The 21,500-nt window shown below is 41.0% G+C and overlaps 1 protein-coding gene across 1 annotated transcript; it reads right to left on the bottom strand.

Annotated features, from left to right (window-relative positions):
* Positions 1-5,081: 5,081 nt before the first annotated feature.
* On the bottom strand, positions 5,082-19,594 carry PTPRCAP (protein tyrosine phosphatase receptor type C associated protein). The gene is made up of 3 exons (XM_069752639.1): positions 19,462-19,594; positions 13,093-13,157; positions 5,082-6,995 (listed from the first exon to the last, which is right to left on the bottom strand). The coding sequence occupies exons 2-3, from the start codon at positions 13,114-13,116 to the stop codon at positions 6,657-6,659; spliced, it is 363 nt and encodes a 120-aa protein (XP_069608740.1). The 5' UTR covers positions 13,117-13,157; positions 19,462-19,594; the 3' UTR covers positions 5,082-6,656.
* Between the last annotated feature and the right edge of the window lie 1,906 nt (positions 19,595-21,500).

Below are 21,500 nucleotides of genomic sequence, written 5' to 3'. Positions count from 1 at the left end.
TTAGGGCTTGTCAAATCCTCTAACAAGTCTGCTTTAGTAATGGCTTGCGCCTCTCATGGAGTTACAATGCTGGAGCATCTTTTATGTGTTATTCCTTCTATAAGTCTATGTATAAATTGTGCAGGGGGATCTCCGTACCCACCCAGCTATGGGTACTGACCGATTATGTGAGGACATACTACATTGATAAGGGGAACGCCTAAGTGCCAAATATTCCTACATTTCCTGGGGGAATAATAGAGGTACAGTACAGAACGCGAAGTTAAAGGGAGAAAAAAATAAAGCCGCTACAGCATTATTTCCTGGAAAATGCAAGAAATTACATATACAAGGTAGCCCCTTCAGAAAATGCATGATGCCATTTATTACGTTTGCCTGTGACGTCCATGATACCTTACACATTACCATGCATTTGTCATAGGTTCCAGAGGTGATGGGTGTGCTTGGAGAGCATTTACTAGAACACGGGGCAGCACCACTATCCAACAGTATGGTGTTTTATCACCAAATACCGCCATTGTGTTCAAAGCAGATATCATAATTTCCATACAAGATGGGAAGGAGGGACCCACAGGTGGGGTTGTGACACACACTGATCGCCCACATTGCCTTCCTGCGTCACTTAAGGACTATAGCTCGAGGGCCATTAGCTGCAGTATGGAGCCATTACGTGATGGCCAGGGGGTCACTTACCTTCCACCATTTACCAGGAAGTGGAAATGTGAATTGGGCAACTTGCTCAGGGTATCGTGGTCCAAACTGAACGCTACTTGTATATGGAATGCAATTGCAGCTTTGTATCACCGTACTATCCTTCATGAGCACTATGATCTGCCATGGTATAGTACACTGACATTAGAAGAATAAAATGCCATCAGCTCACCAACCCTGAAGGAATGTCCATAGATTCAGGAGATATTCGATGCATAGATCCTCAAGGCCGGCATCCTCAACCAAGCAATGTAGATAAAGGTAAGGTGATCTGGCACCGGAATCATAAAAAAGTGCCTTATTGGATCAGCATTCAGAACCACGATTAAAACAAGGAGGATGGGACATGCAAACCTTGCGCGTTTCAGACATGAAGTCTTTACTTATAGATGGTTTTTAAAGGTGATCCAATGAAGCACTGAGTATTTTTTAGGATTCCAGTGCCGCGTCCCCCTTACCTTTTCCTACACTGACATATATACAGATAAATATATAAATATATATATATATATATATATATATATATATATATATATATATATATATATATATATATATATATATATATATATATATATATATATATATATATATATATATATATATAAATAATATATTATAGTTGGGTGCACGCTGCAGTTTCTAAATCCAGTCCTCATACTTTCCATATTTTGCTGTTTGAATGTTGACATGGACTTTGATCTTTGTAAAGGTATAGACTGACTTGTGCATGGTGTGCGGGTATGGAAATGCCAATATTCTAGTAGCCAAGCTGCTGATTTCTGAAGACACCGATTTATTTATTGTATCATTGTACAGTATGTATTACTATTACACAGAGTATTTATAACACTTCACATAAGCTAGATACTGCTGGGTATCTGCTGAGCAAAAGCTATATCTTTTGAAATGAATGTACAGAATTGGATACAGTTATCTATCTCTTTTTTTTTTATCCCCCAGATTTGACTCCTCTTGCTCATGGGTCGTGCCTGGTGTTGCCAAGATCTATTCACTTAAATAAGGATACGCTGCAATACCAGCCACAGCCCATAGGCAAGAGGGTCGCCGTTTCCCCTGTCTCCACCCCCACTCCTGACGCTTGCAAAAAAAGCAGACCCTTTTATCTAATCCTGAACGATACTTTTAACTATTTAACCTCAGTTTGAACTGCAAGGCTATACTCGCTACCATAGCAGCATGTGGGAAAGAGTAGCAAACGGACTAATAACAGTGTTATATTCTGGCCCTGACGCTGGCGTGATCATGTGTTCTGCATTCTGAGAGGGAATAAAATGCATTACAGTTCAGTAAACTAATTTTGTGGGTTTTTTCTTAAAAAAATGTAAATAATAATAATCTGATGGACACGGTGTTGGCTGTAAGTGTTTCCATTGCATAGTATTAGTTACATTAGATATCGGGAAACAAGTTTTTGGTGAGGGTTCTACAGAGTGTAAGTATCAACTTTTTAAAAGGAATCTGTCAGACGAACCGAAACCGGAGACAGCATGAATCGTTTAATAGAAAATATACTTTGAAGATCCAGCCGGAGACAGGACTAGTCTGACTCTGACCGACTCTTTCCAGTGCTGCTTGAAGTAATTGACAGGTCTCTTCCTAGGTACTCGTGAAGGAGAGACTTGACAATCACCTGCAGTAGAGCTGGGAAGAGTTGGCTGGGAGCGGTGCTGTACTAGTTGATAAATTTAGCACATTATTGGACTTTTTAGCCTAAATTTCCTCCACATATTAGTTAACATACCAACATTTTTGCTCAGTGCTACATTTTAAGCCACTTACTTTTCCCACTAGACCACCCCTCTTTACAGAGAAGCCATGGCTCCCCTCCTAACTACATAGTAACATAGTTATTAAGGTTGAAGGAAGACTTTAAAGGGAACCTGTCACCCCCAAAATCGATGGTGAGGTAAGCTCACCGTCATCAGGGGCTTATCTGAAATAGGAGAAAAAGAGGTTAGATTATACTCACGCAGGGGCGGTCCTGCTCCGATGGGTGTCTCAGGTCCGGAACAGCGCCTCCCATCTTCATTCCATGACGTCCTCTTCTGGTCTTCACACCGCGGCTCCGGCGCAGGCGTACTTTGTCTGCCCTGTTGAGGGCAGAGCAAAGTACTGCAGTGCGCAGGTGCCAGAAAGGTCAGAGAGGCCCGGCACCTACGCACTGCAGTACTTTGCTCTGCCCTCAACAGGGCAGACAAAGTACGCCTGCGCTGGAGCTGCGGCATGAAGACCAGAAGAGGACGTCATGGAATGAAGATAAGAGGCGCCGGAGTGGACCTGAGACACCCATTTCACGAGACCGCAGCGGGACCGCTCCTGGGTGAGTATAATCTAACCTCTTTTTCTCCTCTTTCAGGTTACATCGGGGGCTTATCTACAGCATTCCAGAATGGTGTAGATAAGCCCCTGATGACGGTGAGCTTACCTCACCCGCGATTTTGACCTTTAAGTCCATCTAGTTCAACCCATAGCCTAACCTAACATGCCCTAACATGTTGATCCAGAGGAAGGCAAAAAAAAACCATGTGGCAAAGAGTAAGCTCCACATTGGGGAAAAAAATTATTTCCCGACTCCACATACCGCAATCAGACTAGTTCCCTGGATCAACGCCTTATCAAGGAATCTAGTATATATACCCTGCAACATTATACTTTTCAAGAAAGCAAAATGTTTGCTAAATGTCTCATTTTGAAAATACAGTTATAAATTAATATGTGCATTTGCACTTTATGTATTGCGTCTTAACCTTAGGCTGCGCTGGCTTCTCCCCCTTTTTTGCTCTGTTATTGGTAAGTGGCTGACCACCACTGTTGCCGTGCGCCGCGCCTGGTTATGTGCGCCATTCTTTCTGTGTCTCAGTGATTGATAGGCTGCTGTACACACACACAGCAGCCCTGCCCTGCCTCAGGCTTTGTTTAATTATGCACCTGTGCCTCAGCCTGTCTCACTCTTCATCTGTGGTTCTGGATGGGCAGTGTGGAGGTTGGATCCGAAATGTCTGTCTGGACCTGGTCAACCTTTATCCTCGCTTGCCTACTCTGGCGCCATGGGGGTGACTCAGTAATGCTCCAGGTACAGCATGCTTTTAATGTGGTCTTGCTTTTAGTTCATTTAGGAGGCCTTTATGGCACAGCGAATATAAAAAACGTAGTGTAGGATTGCCGTGAAGAGGCGGGGAGGCTCAAAGAATTGATCAATTGTTTGCTAAATGTCTCATTTTGAAAATACAATTAGAAATTAATATGTGCATTTGCACTTTATGTATTGCGTCTTAACCTTAGGCTGCGCTGGCTTCTCCCCCTTTTTTGCACTTTTCAAGTAAGGTATCCAATGCCCTCTTAAATTTTAGTAATGAATTACTTATTACAACATCATACGACAGAGAGTTCCATAGTCTCACTGCTCTTACAGTAGAGAACCCGCATGTGTTATTATGCTTAAACCTTCTTTCCTCCAGACGTAGAGGATGCCCCCTTGTTCCTGTCTCAGGTCTATGATTAAAAAGATCATCAGAAAGGTCTTTGTACTGTCCCCTCATATATTTATACATTGTAATAAGATCACCCCTTAGTCTTCGTTTTTCCAAACTAAATAGCCCCAAGTGTAATAACCTATCTTGGTATTTCAGACGAGTGAATGTGCTTGGAATAACGTCTTATCCGATCATTTTGCCGTGCTCATATATTATGTTTGAGTCTCTGTGGCTGCATGATTCGCGGCTGTTAAGCAGCCTCAACACGTGGGGATTCCCGAACGGCCACAAATCATGCAGCCGCAGGGACTCGAACATGATATACGAGCACGGCCAGATGCTTGGTTAACATGTTATCCGAGCACGTTTGCTCAGCACTACTCCTAACCTCTCCTGCCCATGCCAGACAAGCCACAAAGTGTCGGAAACACAAAATATGGTGCAAGTCAAGGAAGACAGTTTTGGTGCATTTTGCTTTTGTCTCCTAAGTTCCAGTGGTTGTGTAAAGATGTGTGAATTTTGCATTTTTAGTGTTAGAATATACAGGTTGTGAGGTGTAATATGGGAAATCCATTAATCATGATCACTCTGGTGAGGTCTTTTGATCTTATGTTGCAATTTCTGTAACAAAGGAGCAGGAACACCATCCCAAGCAGGATCACCGAGCTGTATCTTATGGTAAAGCCTACAGGAACCCGCTAGCTGAACTAGATCACCTGTGTAATGACCATTGTACCTGATATCAACCACGTCTATTTTACAGAGGAAAAGCGCATTGGGCTCGGTAGAGAAGCCAACCCTATTTGCTCAGAAGCCGTGCTTCTACAAGGAACATTTTCTTAATTTATTTGAAAAAAGTGACAAATCCCCAAATTCTCCATGATGATTTTTATTTCTTGTACATGTATAATACAAGCCTAGAAATGTAAAGACTCCGCATTTACATGCTTTATGCCACAAGCACTACATTAATAGAGCAGAGGAGAGAAGGATGTATCAGTCTGTATGGTTAATTGGGGAAGGGGGGAAAGACCCCAAAAGACTATAGGAGTAACAGGCATTGGTAGTTTGGAGTATTCTCATAACTGATCTGTGTAAGACCAGAAAGGGCTCTATAAGTTAATGTTGGTTTTGAATACTCTTGTCAACTGAATCTGAGCTATTTTTGCCCTTGGCATATTCCATAGGGTGTGTATTTCTATACGCACGGTGTTACACTAGAAACTGTAACTTATGTCCTAAATATTGCAGCAAGAGAGCATTCCTGAAAGAAAGGTTTGGCTTTGTCCAGGACATCAGGTATGGGGTTAAACATTTGTGTTAAAATAATGCCCCGGTCCCCTATAACAAATAATTGCATGGTGAGAGTAGCCCGTTATGTCATGTTGCCCATAGGAATCGTGTCTCTCGATGATACCATCACTGTATGTAGTTCCCCAATAGTTAAAAGGATTGACTCCTTTCTAAACATTTTGTTCCCTAGGCACAGTTTACTTAAAAGGGGAAAGAAATGCTTTATTCGCCATCTCCGACTCCAGGGCTGAGCCTCCGTCACTGTTCCTAGTGTCTGGTATTGGCTGCGGTACTAACACCACATTAACAGTGCGGTGGGCAACCTGAGCTTAGAGGCTCTGCTCATGTAGATGGAACACCTCCCCCAGAGCCTCTGATCTCATTGACTGACTGTTGAGATAATGTTAATGCCACAACCGATAGCAGATACCTGAGCATCACCAGTGACTGTGAGTAAAGCACAGTTGGGTTGTTTCTTTTTATGCAAAATTACGCCCAGGGTGCAAGATTTTCCAACAGGACAACCCCTTGAAATGACCCAATACGGCCCCCCAAAAAATACAATATAATATGCACACTACTCTTCAACACTGAAATTGCATCAGCAAGAAGGAAATGTCGTGGAATTTGTCTAAAGTGAACTGCTTTTCAATACAACAAGCCAGACTGCATGTTGCTTGTGCTACTCTGAGCAGCCTGTGTAGCCTACATGGCTTTCAGCGTCTCCGGATTTGACTCCCAGTGCACACATCTGGGTCGTCATTGGTCGGCAATTGCAAAGGGAGCTGCCAGCAGCGGCTCTTGATTTGCACAGGTGCATTCAGCATGGCAGAACATTCCTCAGACAACTATTAAGAACTCATTGGTGTGTAATTGCTGGGAATTCTGCACATGGTGTTCATACTCGGAATGGAATAATTTGAGATGTTTTGAAAACTTTGTTTCCGTTCTTTTTTCATGATCTGCATATCAGTAACATGTCTATCCATCTTATGATCATAATTCCACAACGTTTCCGCCTTGGTGTTGTAACTGCAGTGTTGAGGAGTATAAATTGGTAGGGTACATTCATCATAACAATGTATGTTTTTATGGGAATCGACAAAGTTAATAATGGGACCTCCACGTTTTCACTGTATAACAAGGAGTTTAATATTATAAAGCTGTAATATCCGGCTCTTCATCCTTTAGTTCTACATCTTCTTCATCCTGGTTGTCTTCTACCGTGCTTTCCTCTTCTTGCTCTCCCGGAGTCCACCTAGTCTTAGCATTTTGCATGAACTCCTGTGCTCTTCCCCACAGCTCTTGTGGATGGTAGTCTTCTCCCCCTTCCGTGTGAATGAGTTTTTTCCACGCCAGGATGAGCGCCACACAGAGCAGGATGAGCAATAGTAGCAGGAAGACCACAGTCAGCGTGCTGTCACTGGAACCATCAGAGGGTGAAGCTTGTGTAACCGGCAGCAAACTGAGCCAAGATCCTATTAAGAGAGTCCCCTAGTAGAGAAATGTAACATTAATTTATTGTATCTAAATTAGCCGGACTATAATTTAACAATTCCAACCCTTTTAATCCCATGACCCCGTCAGTTGACTGGCTGCACAGGTTCGTTTTAAAGGGTAGAGGTGTAAAGCATTATAAAAGTAAAATAAACATAAAAGGTTTGTACATTGAATGAGAAGTAAAAACACAAAAATTGAGCTTGGATTAAGTAGGTATACATGCAACCCATAAACGCATGTTCACATTGGCCATAAAGCATACAAAACCTTCAAGAAGCAAAATGAGCAGGTATGAGAGGTATTTGAATGGTGATTGTGTCGTTGGTTTAACCACTATTCATAGGAAACAGCGTAGTTATTGACCCCTTCCCAATTTTCATTTTTTGCATTTTAATTTTTCCTCTCCCATTCATTTTACAATATAGAACAAGGGAGAATTGGGGCAAAAAAAATCCAGTGTAAGTATAATGGTGACCCCCCCCCCACACACACACACACACACACACACACACACATACACACACACACACACACACACACACACACACACAATTTTGCCATGTTTTTGGGTTATATTTTTACAGCGTTGATTGTACACTAAAAATTACTTAGAAACATGAATCTCCAGGTCAGTATAATTACGGAGATAATAAACGTGCGTAGTTGGTTTGTTTTTTTACTTTTTTATTGGCATAAATTCTGAATTTTGTTCAAAAAATTGTTTTGTGTTGCCATTTTCTGATACTTGTAACTTGTATTCTATAACCATCAGCAGAGTTGTGTTGGGCTTGTATATCACACTGCGAGCTGGTGTTTTCATTTATATAATTTTGAGGTAGATACTGTGCATTGATCGCTTCTTTTGTTTTTTAATGTTTCTGCAGGGACTGAAAAATCTCAATGGTGTTTTCAGCATAATTACTTAATTTTATATGTTGATAGAATGGACCTTTCTGGACGCAGCGATACCACATGTGTGGTTTATACTAATATATATTCAATTTTTAGTGACCAGTGCCAGACAACTGCTGCTAAGGCAATTAGAATAATGGAATGCATTAATACTTTCTCGTCACAGCCAATCTTTTTCTTTTTTTTTTTTTTTTTGCGCTTTCCTTTTTTCCTCCCCTCCTTTCAAGAGTCATAGGGCCCAATTCATTCATGCCATTCTTGATGAAGGGGTGTGCTGGAGTCAGACACTTCTTATTCACGAAAATGAGCATGCCTCTTCATGATCCTGGAGTGTCTGACAAGTGTCTTGTGCCTCCTTCCGCCACACCAGAAATCTAACTCCAGTTTGATATTGGAGTGACATTTCTGGCATAGGGAATGCCACAGCTGATCCTGAATTAGATGAGCTGTAGTGTCCTACCCCCACCATGCCTGAATTTTGCCTAAGCTCTGCCCTTTTTTTTCAGAGCGGAGAGTAACTGGTGTAAAAAAAAAAACAAAGTGCAAAATTCTGGCAAAACTCTTGAGTTGCACCTAAATTTTGTGACTTCAAAGCTTTCACGCCAGAATACTGGCCTTGATAAATCGGGCCCATAGTTTTAACCGCTTTAGAATCTTGGACGTATAGGTACGTCCATAGTTTTCTCCCATTGTTTTCTGCAGCCTCCTCCTATGAGGAGGATGCCTGATATGCCAGATTTTGTGGCACATGTCAGCTGATTTGATCAGCTGACATGTGCCCCTAACATCCGCAGGTGGAATTGTGATCCACCCTCAGCTGTTAACATGTTAAATGCCGCTGTTAATCTCTGACAGCAGCATTTAACATGCCCGTGCCGGAAGCACATCACAAACCCCCCTCCCCTCATCGGCGCCCATGTCATATAACTGCAGGTTGCTGATGGGTGGGCATGACAACCTGGGGGCTGCAGGAGACCCCTGTGGTTGTCATTGCCGGATAACTCTGAGCACTGGCCAGTGGCCGGCACTCATAGCTGATGAGCATTTTAGCACAAGCGATCAGAAGATTGCAGTTTCTAGTTTTTTATGGAGATGATTGACGCAAGAACAAAGCTAGACGTTTTTTTTTTTAAGTATTAAGATATAAAAGTTTAAATGCCCCATTCAAAATAAAACAATTTTTTTTCAAATACACATTTGATAATCGCCGGTTCAGAAATGTCCGATTTATCAATATATAAAAATAATCCGATAGGTAAACTGTATAATGAGAGAAAAATCAAAATGCCAGAATTCTTTTTTTTAATTTTTTTTTTTGCCACAACATTGCATTAAAATGCAATAATGGGGGCTGAAAAGATCATATCCACACCAAAATGGTATCAATAAAACTGTCAGCTTGGCATGCAAAAAATAAGCCCTCACCCAGCCCCAGATCACGAAAAATGGAGATGCTACAGGTCTCGGAAAATGGCAACTTATTTTTTATTTTATTTTTTAGACTTTTGGATTTTTTTCCACCACGTAAATTAAAAAAAGAACCTATACATGTTTGGTGTCTATAAACTCATAATGAACTGGAGAATCATAATTGTAGGTCAGTTTTAGCATTTTGTGAACATGGCAAAAAAAACCCAAACAATAAATAATTGTGCTTTTTTTTTTTTTTTTTTTTTTTAAATTTCACCACTCTTTGAATTTTTTTCCCGATTTCCAGTCCACTATATGGTAAAGCCAATGGTGTTGTTCAAAAGTACAACATGTCCTGCAAAAAACAAGCCCTAACATGGTCATATTGATGGAAAAATATAAAAGTTATATCTCTGGGAAAAGGGGAGCAAAAAACGAAAACTCAAAAACATAAAAACCCAAGTAGGTTAAGGGGTTAAACTTGATGAAGACACAAGTCAATTAAGTTCAACCTATAAACCAACATGTTGATCCAGAGCGACAAAAAGCCCATGAGGCAGATAAGTTGCCCAATATTAGGGGAAAAATTCCTTCTGCACTCCACATGTCGTCAAATTAATTACTTGGTAGAAAGTCCATCGCAGACTCTAGTATACATAACCTGTGTGGGAATACTGCTCACTTGGGTGCGTGGTGAGGTAACACAGGAACCGTTTCCATTTAAAATGTCCAGGCTGGTTTTATTGGTGCTTCATAAGCCATGCCGCAAGCAAAGGAAAACAAACTGCCTTTCAGTGCAGGCAAAACAAAGTAAGCAGTTCCAACAAAGTCTCTTTAGAGATAGTCCAGGACACACAGGCTGAACAGCATCTAGTATACAGGCTCAGTCTGAAGACCTCACACAGGAGGCCTTCTTACCTCCACACACACAGATCATGTGTCATACAAACCGACTGCATTTTAACATGTGAACCACACCCAGAGGTGGGGTATGTGGGCAGCCAGACCCACACATCTCGCAGTGGCACAGTGGTTAGCACAGCAGCCTTGCAGCGCTGGAGTCCTGGGTTCAAACCCCGCCAAGGACAACATCTGCAAAGAGTTTGTATGTTCTCTCCGTGTTTGCGTGGGTTTCCTCCGGGCACTCCGGTTTCCTCCCACATTCCAAAGACATACTGATAGGGAATTTAGAATGTGAGCCCCATCGGGGACAGTGATGATAATGTGTGCAAAAAATGTAAAGCGCTGCGGAATATGTTAGCGCTATATAAAAATAAAGATTATTATTAAACCTGACCCAGATGCACAAAATAAGCCTCATTACTATGTGCACTAGAGCATTACTAAAGGCTTACATCACAGAGGACAACCACTTCCATGATACATACCTCCAACTTACACCTGTAATACATTTATCAAGAAAGGCAGGCATCAAGTGACTTCCATTTTTTTGTGTCCAGGCCTTTTTACCACACAATGAACCTCATATAAACAAAACAATCGTTGTGCTACACTTGGATTTTTTCCTGCTTTCCATTTGATTAGATGGTAAAATTAATGGTGATATTGAAGACTACAACTCATCCCACAAAAAAACATAATACAATTTTAAAAAGTCATGACAATATGTGCATATATATTCTAACTGTATGAATACGTACTAAGTTAGCTTTCCCTAGAGTAAGGGCCCTCAATTAATACTTGTTATACAAGCACTCGGGCATTATTTCTTTTTAAGGGGGCATTATTACTTTATAAGTAGCACTCAAGGCAACATTGCTTTTTATCAGGGTTTTGGGGGAATCTTAATATATACTTGCCTTGTAATGTCTTCACATCCTGTTTCATCCAGATGTGTCCAGATCCCAAAATTCCAAGCGGAATTCCAAGCGGCGGAAGTTCACCGACCTCCATATTGGGACTCCCAAGTGTTGGGTGTCTCAATGTGGAAAGTGCTGGTGATACCAGCCTCTTGCACGGTACTACCAGCGGAACACCGTTGCACCACACACTCTGTAAACACACACACACTATAAGCCATACGCACCACACACACACGCTGTATACAACGTACGCACCACACACACATACACTGTATACGCCGTACACAGCCTCTTCCTCTTCTGGCGAACACGCCACTGCCGGGATCAGCCGCATAATTCACTGACTGCCGCCATCTTTGTACAGGAGGAGAGCATGCACAGTTTTAATGTGGTTGCCGCTATCTGTTAGCAAAAAGATGGCGGCGGTCTGATTTACTGCACCTGTGCGAATTCCACGCAGGCGCAGTGAATCATTTGTCTGGTCCCGGCAGCAGAGGAAGCCGGTCACAAAGGGGTTTTCCCACGAGCAAAAGTTCATTTTAATAATTGTCTGTGTCTGGCCGTGAATGGAGAATACCACATCTCCTTGGCAGGGGAGGAAGCAAAAGACAATACTGACATTACAGCAGGGGATCAAAGAGGATTTCTTTTGTCAGGTAAAATATTTTACTGACTGTTTTTAAACAATATTTTACCTCACAAAATGTATCCTCTGCGATCTCCCCTCAAAGACAATAATGACATCACAGCAGGAGAACACAGCACAGGAAGAAGAGAGACGGAGGGATAGCACATGGGGTAGACAGGTCAAAGAAGAGAGCACAGATGGGAGAAGTCAGCACATGAGGAAAGAGAGCGTAGATAGGTGGGTGAGCACATGGGGGGAGAGATTCCCAACGCTGCAAAGCCTGCCCCCATCGTGACATTACCACCCTCCTGATGCAATAGTATCGGGCCTCCATCTACCGTATTTTCCGGCGTATAAGACGACCCCCAACTTTTCCAGTTAAAATATAAAATCTTCTCAAAAGTCGGGGGTTTTCTTATATGCCGGGTGTCGTCTTATAGGGTGGGTGCGGAGCAATCTGCGGTCGACGTATATAGTGGAGGGGAGTGGTCCCGATGATGAGGTGAGGGAGCGCCTCACCAGGAAGGTGTAAGTGAAGCAAACTGTCAGCGTCTGGGATGCCAGGGTTATGCAAAAAAGAGAGAGAGCGGTGCTGTGCCTAGAAAAACACTCCTCTTTCACTCATCTGGCTCGCCCTTGTATCCTGTTATCTCCTTCTCTGCCTCTGCTTCACGTACACCTTACCGGTGAGGCGCCCCCTCACCTCGTCATTGGGACCGCTCCCCCCCACAATATGCGGCGACCGCAGATTACTCCGCATCTGCCCTATAAGACGACACCTGGCATATAAGACGACACCCGACTTTTGAGAAGATTTTCAGGGGTTAAAAAGTAGTCTTATACGCCAGAAAATACAGTAGTTATTACTACAAGAGGTCAATCACAGCATTATTCATTTTAAAGAAGGTACTTGTGACAATACTTTTTATCGGGCAGTCAGAGCGTAAGCACTTTAAAAGGGAAGTTTGAGCCATTATTAAATTATAAGGGAGTACTTGGGGCATTATTATTTTATAAGGGGGATTTACAGCATTGTTTAACAAGGGGGTACTTGGAAAATTATAACCTTCAAAGATGCAGACAGGGGGCTTCTACAATTTCTTTGCATATAAGGGGGCTTGTGAGCATCTTTCAAGGTTGAATGTGGCTGTCAAGGTAAGAAAGGTTTGGGGGCCACTGCCCTAGAGGTAGCTGCGTGCATTCAGAATGATATAATTTATATAACAAAGATATATTAATTATACGAGTGTAGAAAATATCGGATTGTAGGGCCCTATGACTTCTGTGTACTTTTCGGCTACTGGGCTCTGGTTCTTACCAAAGTTCTGATCCTGTTTTCCATTACCAGGTCTCGGCAGTTCACCTTCTTGGATTCTTTCTATCCTAAAAATATCAAACTGGCATTAGCACAATGTGTAGCAGACAAAGCATACATAAAAAAGTCTACTCTTAATACAACGATAAGATGATAACACCGTTCTTTGCTCTTTATACCTGACTGATGTCATGTGATCATTTAAGCAGTTCTACTTACACATTAGTACACAGGTACCTACAGTAGTGTGATAAAAAACATGAGTTAATCACAAATTCTTTATACTAGTTTTTATTTCCAGCATTGGGAACATTGCACAATGTTTTCAAATTTAAAAGAGCAATGTATATAATTTTTAACTACTTTACAGACAATAACAATAAATGAATATCGGGCTGTCCTAAAAAATTGCAGTGTCTGCATTTTTCTTTACAAACTCACAATATATACTTTTTTTGTGGATTCCAATGAATCACTAACCTAATATTTAGTTGTATACCCACAGTTTTTTTTTTAGAACTTCTTCACAACTATGTTGCATAGAGTCGGCCAACTTCTGGCACCTGTCAACTGTTATTCCAGCCCAGGATGCTTGGATTCATCCCACAATTTTTTGGCAGTTGTTGGCTTTGCCTCAGAAACGGCATTTTTAATGTCACCCCACAAGTGTTCTATTGGACTAAGGTCTGGAGATTGGGCTGGCCATTTGGCAATTCTGGCAAATGCCAGAAGGGCCGGTCTGGTCTTGGGCTGCCTTGTCTGCTACGTTGTTAACAGAATCAATGTTCTCAAGATACCCCTACTGTTAACAGTTGTGACGGAGCACAAAGCCGGTCACTCTATCACTTACCTCAGCATGCCGTGGTATAATTAGAAATATTAGTCTTGTAGTAAATCTTCCTTTCCTCCATCCAGAGTAATATTAGTGATATATCCCATCTGGTTCTTGGGGATGGGGACACCATGGGCCTATGTGATTTCAAATGCCAGGGCTGAATTTCATCCCAAGTCCGTACCTGGACTAAAGTCTGGAGATTGGGCTGCCCACTCCATAACCTCAATTTTGTTGGACTGGAACCAAGATTTTGCTCGTTTACTGGTGTATTTAGGGTAGTTATCTTGATGAAACAGCCATTTCAAGGGCATATCCTCTTCAGTGTAAGGCAACATGACCTCTTCAAGTATTTTAATATATGCAAACTGGTCCACGATCCCTGGTATGAGGTAAATAGGTCTGGAACCATAGTAAGAGAAACATGCCCATATCCTGATGCTTGCACCACCATGCTTCACTGTCTTCATAGTATATTGTGGCATAAATGCAGAGTTTAGGGGTCGTCTGATGACTTGTCTGCAGCCCTTGGACCCAAAAATAGCAATTTTACTTTCATCAGTCCACAAAATGTTTCTCCGTTTCTCTTTAGGCCGGTTGATATGTCCTTTTGCAAATTCTATCCGCTTCAGTACATGTCATTTTTTAAACAGTGGAAATTTGCGGGAACTTCTTGCTAAGAAATTAGCTTCACACAGGCGTCTTCTGACAGTCCTCACAGGTAACTTGAGACTGTCTTTGAAAATCCTGGGAGCTGATCATTGGCTGAGCCTTGGCCATTCTGGCTATTCTTCCATCCATTTGAATGGTAGTCTTCCGTTTTCTTCCACGTCTTTCTGGTTTGGCTTTCCATTTTAAAGCATTGTAGATCATCTTAGATGAACAGCCTCTCATTGTCTGCACTTCTTTATAAGTGTTAGCCTTTCCAATCAACTTTTTATTCAAAGTATGCTGCTCTTCTGAACAATGTCTCGAAGGACCCATAGTTCTCAGGCTTCTCACGGATAACAGAAAAATCTAGGAATTCAAGCTGATAAGGATGTTCTGGTCTAAAACAAACACCTGGATTTATGACTCTTTAAATGGACACAGTTCACACATGTACCACACAGACTGCAGATCACTAAGCCATCACTCCCACCACCTCTCCATTTGTAACAAAAACCTTCATTTTGGAACCTTGGCTTTTTTTTTTGGAGGCATTAGCCCATCCTTCCCATGCGCAAACGTCCTGTGGTTACATCTCTTAATTGTTGCGCTCTTGTCTCAGTAATTCATTTGTAAACCTGCCTGAAGAAGGAGCCTCTGTGCTCTGAAAACTTGCAAACATAATTTCCGGTTAGCCAATAAAGGTATCAATCTTTGAATACTTCTGTCTTGCAATAACTAATGTTTATAGTACATCAGAATAGAGTCTTGCAAATAATACACAAGACATAGAGACCACAGAAAACAGAACTGCTGAATATTTCCTACCAACACGAAATATGAGGTGAAGGCTTTGAGGTTTGTGGTTGGAAAACCATAATATACACTGCAAAAACAGGAAGACGCACGCAGCTTACAATCTAGACCCGCTTGTCTATCAAGCAGCTGCAAGGGGCGCTGTGAGGCTGAGCAGCATCCGTGTCAGCATGGTTTACAGATATATGCCACATACTATACATGTACTACTAATAAATGTTGATCTCAGCCTTGCTCCCACACTCTCCTAGGTATTATTTTGGATGGTTCCACACCATAGATGGGCAGTAAATTTCTGATAAGTGGAACCTTTCTCTATGGAGAATATGGGTCCAGACAGCATACAGTCATGGCACACACAGACACACAATGTCTATCTGGTTTCAGGTGTGATTTTCATATTGCCCACACATGTTACTTGCCACCGGTGAGTTTGAATGAGCATCAAATGTTTGAAGCAAAATTCTTTATCCACAATTTTGGAAAGGTGCCAACAATTTTGTCCGGCCCATTTTGGGGGGTTTGTGTGTGAAATTATGTCAAATTTGCCTTTATTTTCTCCGGTTTTTTTTTTGTGTGTTGTTCTAATGTGAAGAAAGGAAATAAACATGTGTAATTGCAATAATTTTCTGGGAGAATTGCTTCATTTTCTGGAACAATTTCAGGAGTGACAACATTATTAGACATGATTGTACAGCCATCACATTGTCCAATCTAGTTCAACAATCTAATGTTCATGTCTGTGTCCTAAGGCTTGGGGAGAGGGGTCTGAGAAATAAGACCTCCACCAATGGCTAGGATGAAAACATACCTACCAACAATTCTAATTTTCTCCCATGGATGAACTGTAAAAGGGATGGGGTATAAAAAAAATTAGTAATCATAATTCTATAAAAGTAGCATCTCTAGTGATGTTCTCAAATAAATCTTACAAATCTTAGCACTGTCTTTTTAATTTAGCAAAGAGGTCTCAAGACACAAGCTGCCAAACGGAAGTTATTTTGACTATGTAAATAGTACTGATACTACGGGTCTATGTACCATGGAGGCTGACCATTTGGTTGCAGACTCCCCCTGTCCAAAGGAACTACATGGTCCTTTTCATTTGGGTGGCAAAATCCAGAACCAATGTGTACTCCACAAAATACCAAATCCCCTAACCTGGGTTGAGTCATTGAAGTCTCTTAGTAAATCATGCACATGGATAGTATTTCTTTGTATTTTTCTGTTCAAGATACAACACAGACACAATTTATTTCCTTCTTGATGATTAGTTTGGAAACCACATCCCCCAATGGCAAGTAAAAAGAGGGGGTCAAATGTTGCTCGGCGAGGAGGTAGTGTGTAGTTAAGGGCTAGTTCAGATGAGCATGTTCTCAGTTTACCATTGGTCTGTGCACTATTCATGTGCGGTCCGTTGTGCACACAGACAGCACAAAACCCAATAGCCACTGCTAGTGCATGTGAGTGATTTTCTGCACAGATCGATGGTGAACATAGAAAAAATTGAAGCAGACACTATTTTGGTGCATTTTCTGGACTGAGTTAGTGCATGCAATCAAAGGCACCTCCTGCACTTGTCGGTGACACGGAGCTGACAACTCTGTCCCAATTTTATGCCCAGTGTAAAATATTTCTGGCAAGTTCACATTACCAGATTTGATCTGCAAATCAATGGCCCTGATTCATCAAGGCCGGCAATTTGCTCCGCAGTCTTGATGGTGGAGTCAGACACATGCCTCTTCATTAATCTGGAGTATCTGACAAGTAGCATGTGCCTAAATGCGCCAATCCAGAATTCTTACTGCGGTTCTTGACTAAGCTTAAGGAATGGCACAGGTCGTCATGAATTAGACCCTGTCCCAGAATATTGGTGAAATTGCTTTGATGAATCAGGGCCAATATTTATAAAACCCTAGGTCAAGAAAATGGAGACACGTTTTAGGTCTCCCCTTGTGCTGCAATTTTTGTGTATTTGCTAAAGCTCTAGAAACAATCTATTTATCATGGAAACTGATATAAAAACCCTACAACAATCCAGTATGACATTAGCCAGGGTAACAGAGCATTTATTTCCATTAAAAAAAAAAGAGTAAAAAATAAAGAAAGTTAAAAAGTTGTAATTCTATATTTATCATACACCTGAAATATCTTCCTCTCCTTGCCCCTATTCAACCCTTGTTTTCCCTTTCTATGCAGTTAACATTCGGCTTTCTGTATTATAGTCAGTCCATGGTGCAATAGTTATTGCAAGTATATAGTATATTAGGGTAAAGTTTTGTAACAACCTTATAATCATTGATTATTAAGAGTTTACTATGAGTACAAATAAAATACAAAATACTTTTTCTTCCCCATAAATCCAGTTTTTATTGAATAAAGGTAAAAAAAAGAATAGTAAATAGTCTATGTATTTGGTCTCATTGCAAATGTAGCAATCCATAGAATGAATTTGTAATGCTATTTATACCATAATATTATATTGTATATATTGCAAAACTGTGATTTGAAGTTTGAAGAAATCTGTTCACTTTGTATCGGATTGAATACATTGTAAGCTGCTCTACATAAAAAATATACAATAGGGTCTGATTCATTATTTGCTGTTTATTGAATTCACTTCTCTTTTTTTTCCTCTTGTGGTATTCACTGATTATTTTTATTTTTTGTATTCGCTGACTTTTTTGTGCCAAACTCTTGAACATACAAACAAAAAAAGGCAGCACTCTATAGTGCCATAGCATGCAATTATGAAATATGAAAATTGAATTGCATTACTGCACTAGAAATATGAGAAATTGAGAAAGCTTAAATTGGCCAATTCATGTGTACCTGGAAGCCACGGTAAGGCTTTTCTCTTTTCCAGGACCTAACACTGCTATTCCTCTCTTAGAATAAAGTCTTCATCTGAATGGGAACCTAATGTGAATCCTCCCTTAGACTAAAATCTCTCTCTCTGTGGAGGGGTAGTGGTCCTGCTGTAATTAAAACACCTGTGGCTAAAAGGCGGAGTGCTCAGTCAGAAGGCTAATGAACACAAATTTTTAAAAAACTGACCTTCACATCCAAACATAGAAATATGAAAAATTGAGAAAGGGTAGTGCATAAATTAGGTCTCGGAAAAGAGGAACGCCTTACCGTGGCTTCCAGGTACACATGAATTGGCCAATTTATGCGCTAAGCTTTCTCAAAATTTTCATATTTCTAGTGCAGTAATGCAATTCAATTTTCATATTTCATATTTGCATGCTATGGCGCCACAGAGTGCTGCCTTTTATGTTTGTATGTATATGAGGTTTTTTTTTAAATTTAAACTCTTGAACATGGCGCAAATAGTTGACGAATTTTGCGCAAAATAACTGCTCTCTGTTTTTGTCTTTAGCCAGTTTTATTTGGACTTTTCAGCACTAAAAACCATTACAAAAGTTCCAAAAATGCACAAAATTGAAAACTCCTACAGAAACCTTTTTTTCCAGGCAAGAACTGGAGTGAGATGTGCCCAAAAAATCTTTTTAAAAAATGCAACATTTCGTAAAAGTGGCATTTTGTGAATCTATCTAAAACATCTGGATAAGCAAAGTTGTTAAAGAAATATATTAAAAGAAAACACTTCAAAAGGAAAGACAACTTCAAAAGTGGTGAAAAATATATAGAGAATAAGGTAGATATACTAAGACCACTGAAAAAAAGCAATTGAGTCCAGAAAACTGGAAAAACAGCAATGATGAATTGGGGCCATAGGCTATATATTTTAATGATATCATTTATTGTGTGGATTTATGGACATTCTGTTTTCTGTAAAGTGATCCAGCCCCTATAATTATATTCAATCACGTAAGGTAATAAAAATACAGCTCTTGGAGTACTGATGCTCATCCTAGCCCCAAAGTCACAACCAAATGCTTGCTGCCATTTGGGGAATGCATCTTTTGGCTTGGAGCTCCTTTCTGTGTCCTCATGATCCTGGAGATCAATGGAGAGTTATGAAGCTGGCCGAGGACTGGACAATAAAATAGATGAAAGATGGAGGTAATGAGAGACCAGAGCAGGCACAATAGATGTTGGAAGTCACTTACTGGTTAATGTGGAGGGTGGGTTTCCTCTTGCTTGTACCTCTGTCTGCTCTGCAAATGAGTTTTTTCTTTTCACGCTTTAGCGCATACACTTCCTGTGTGTTCTTTCTTGATACCACACCCGAGTGACACAAGAAGCAAGCCGATGAATGATAGGCATCTTGGAAGAAATATTAGACAAACCTACAATTTCTATGCCACCTCCAAATTCACACTGTGCAATATGATTGTGCTCAAAATTAATAGTAGTGAATATGTAATATGAAATGATGCATGGAGATACCTAATCTACGGTACATTATGGTCTGACATTGACCCGCAAGAATATTAAAAATATTTACAACCTGTACTTGAAGGTAGCAGCCCTGGGGGGTTGTCATTAGAACACAATCCCACCCAGAAAGTTAACCATCTGAGTTCATAGTTATGTCCGGCATAGCTCCGTGTAGGTAACTGTGCATGCACTGTGCAAGGAGGGATTAAAGCCTATAATTATGGGAAAAAAACGGGGGTTTACACTCCCTGCTATGTAATCCACTCTCTCTGCTTGTGGCCACCATGACAAACTTGACCCTGTCTACAACCCTAGTCACACTTCTATCCTATTCCAGGCTAGCCCGCTTAAATAGAACCTGTCGCCAGTTTATGGCTGCACTTTTGAAGTAACGACTTGATGACCACCAATATGTGCTTTGTACGGCAAACACTAATGGGATTTATTTCTCAGCTTCACCTTTATAGGAACATGTATACAGCTCTCACCGATGGGCAGCAGATGATTGGGTATCCGCTTTAGACTAAATCCAACACCCTGCTGCAATGGTCCCGATCTGTGCTAACATCAGTTATGGCCTTTGAACCCCTTAGATGCCACTAGCAATAGAGACTGTGGCATCTAGATGGCTAGTAGAGAGAACTCAGTCTTTTACACTATTGGCACCCTTGCAACACGCTCACTGAGTGCAATGGTTGTCATGGCAACCTCAGGCAACATAATGGTCTTGGGGTCTACTAGCCATAAGCAGGATCTCACAGGTCTAATGCACTGCAGTACGTTCGTTTTAAACCAGCGATCAAAAAGTAAAATATTCATGTTCTATAGTGTGGCTAAGGAAAAATTAAAAAAACAAAAAACTAGAAATATAAAGAATGAAAAAATAACGGGAAAAAGTTTTGGTATTAAAAATGCAGGTTATATATAAAAACAAAAACAAACAAAAATGCACACAATTAGTATGGAATAACCCATAACGACATAAATGTCAATGCAATCATAATGACCTGAACATTTAAACCATCACATACAATATACTGTACGGTGGTTGGGGTAAAAACATAAACATAAAAGCAATTCCTGATTTGAGGTTTATTTTTCTATTTAACCCCTTCACGACATGCGCCGTACTAGTACAGCGCATGTTGTGTCTCCTCCTTTGATGTGGGCTTCGGCGGTGAGCCCACATCAAAGCCACGACATGTCAGCTGTTTTGTACAGCTGACCTGTGCCCGCAATAGCGGCGGGTGGAATCGCCACCCGCCATTATTAACTATCGCCACCCGCCACTATCCACCCGCCACTATTAACTAGTTAAATGCTGCTGTCAAACGCTGACAGGGGCATTTAACTAGCGCTTCCGGCCATTGGGCCGGAAATGCATGCATCGCTAACCCCCGTCACGTGATTGGGGTCAGCGATGTGTCGGCATGACAACCAGAGGTCTCCTTGAGACCTCTATGGTTGTTGATGCCGGATTACTGTGAGCGCCACCCTCTGGTCGGCGCTCATGGCAATGCAGGAATTCAGCTACATAGGAGTGATCTGAGCATCGCTTCTATGTAGCAGAGCCGATCCAAGTTGTGCCAGCTTCTAGCCTCCCATGGAGACTATTAAAGCATGGCAAAAGTAAAAAAAATGTTTTAAAAAATATGAAAAAAATAATAAAGATAAAGTTTAAATCACCTCCCTTTCACCACATTTAAAATAAAACTATAATAAAAAAAATCAAACATGCACATATTTGGTATCGCCATGTTCAGAATCA

The sequence above is a fragment of the Ranitomeya imitator genome, chromosome 2 (genome assembly GCF_032444005.1).
Source record: "Ranitomeya imitator isolate aRanImi1 chromosome 2, aRanImi1.pri, whole genome shotgun sequence".
In the NCBI taxonomy this organism is placed as follows: Eukaryota; Metazoa; Chordata; class Amphibia; order Anura; family Dendrobatidae; genus Ranitomeya; species Ranitomeya imitator.
The sequence above is the reverse complement of the archived record's forward strand: the minus strand, read 5'-3'. Positions and strand labels throughout refer to the sequence as shown.

Bases quoted from the DNA above. Each gene is read 5' to 3' on its own strand.
- PTPRCAP (XM_069752639.1), bottom strand. From the start codon at position 13,116: ATGGAAAACAGGATCAGAACTTTG. The intron at 6,996-13,092 runs GTAAGAACCAGA...TTTCTCTACTAG, and splicing joins AAAACAGGATCAGAACTTTG to GGGACTCTCTTAATAGGATC.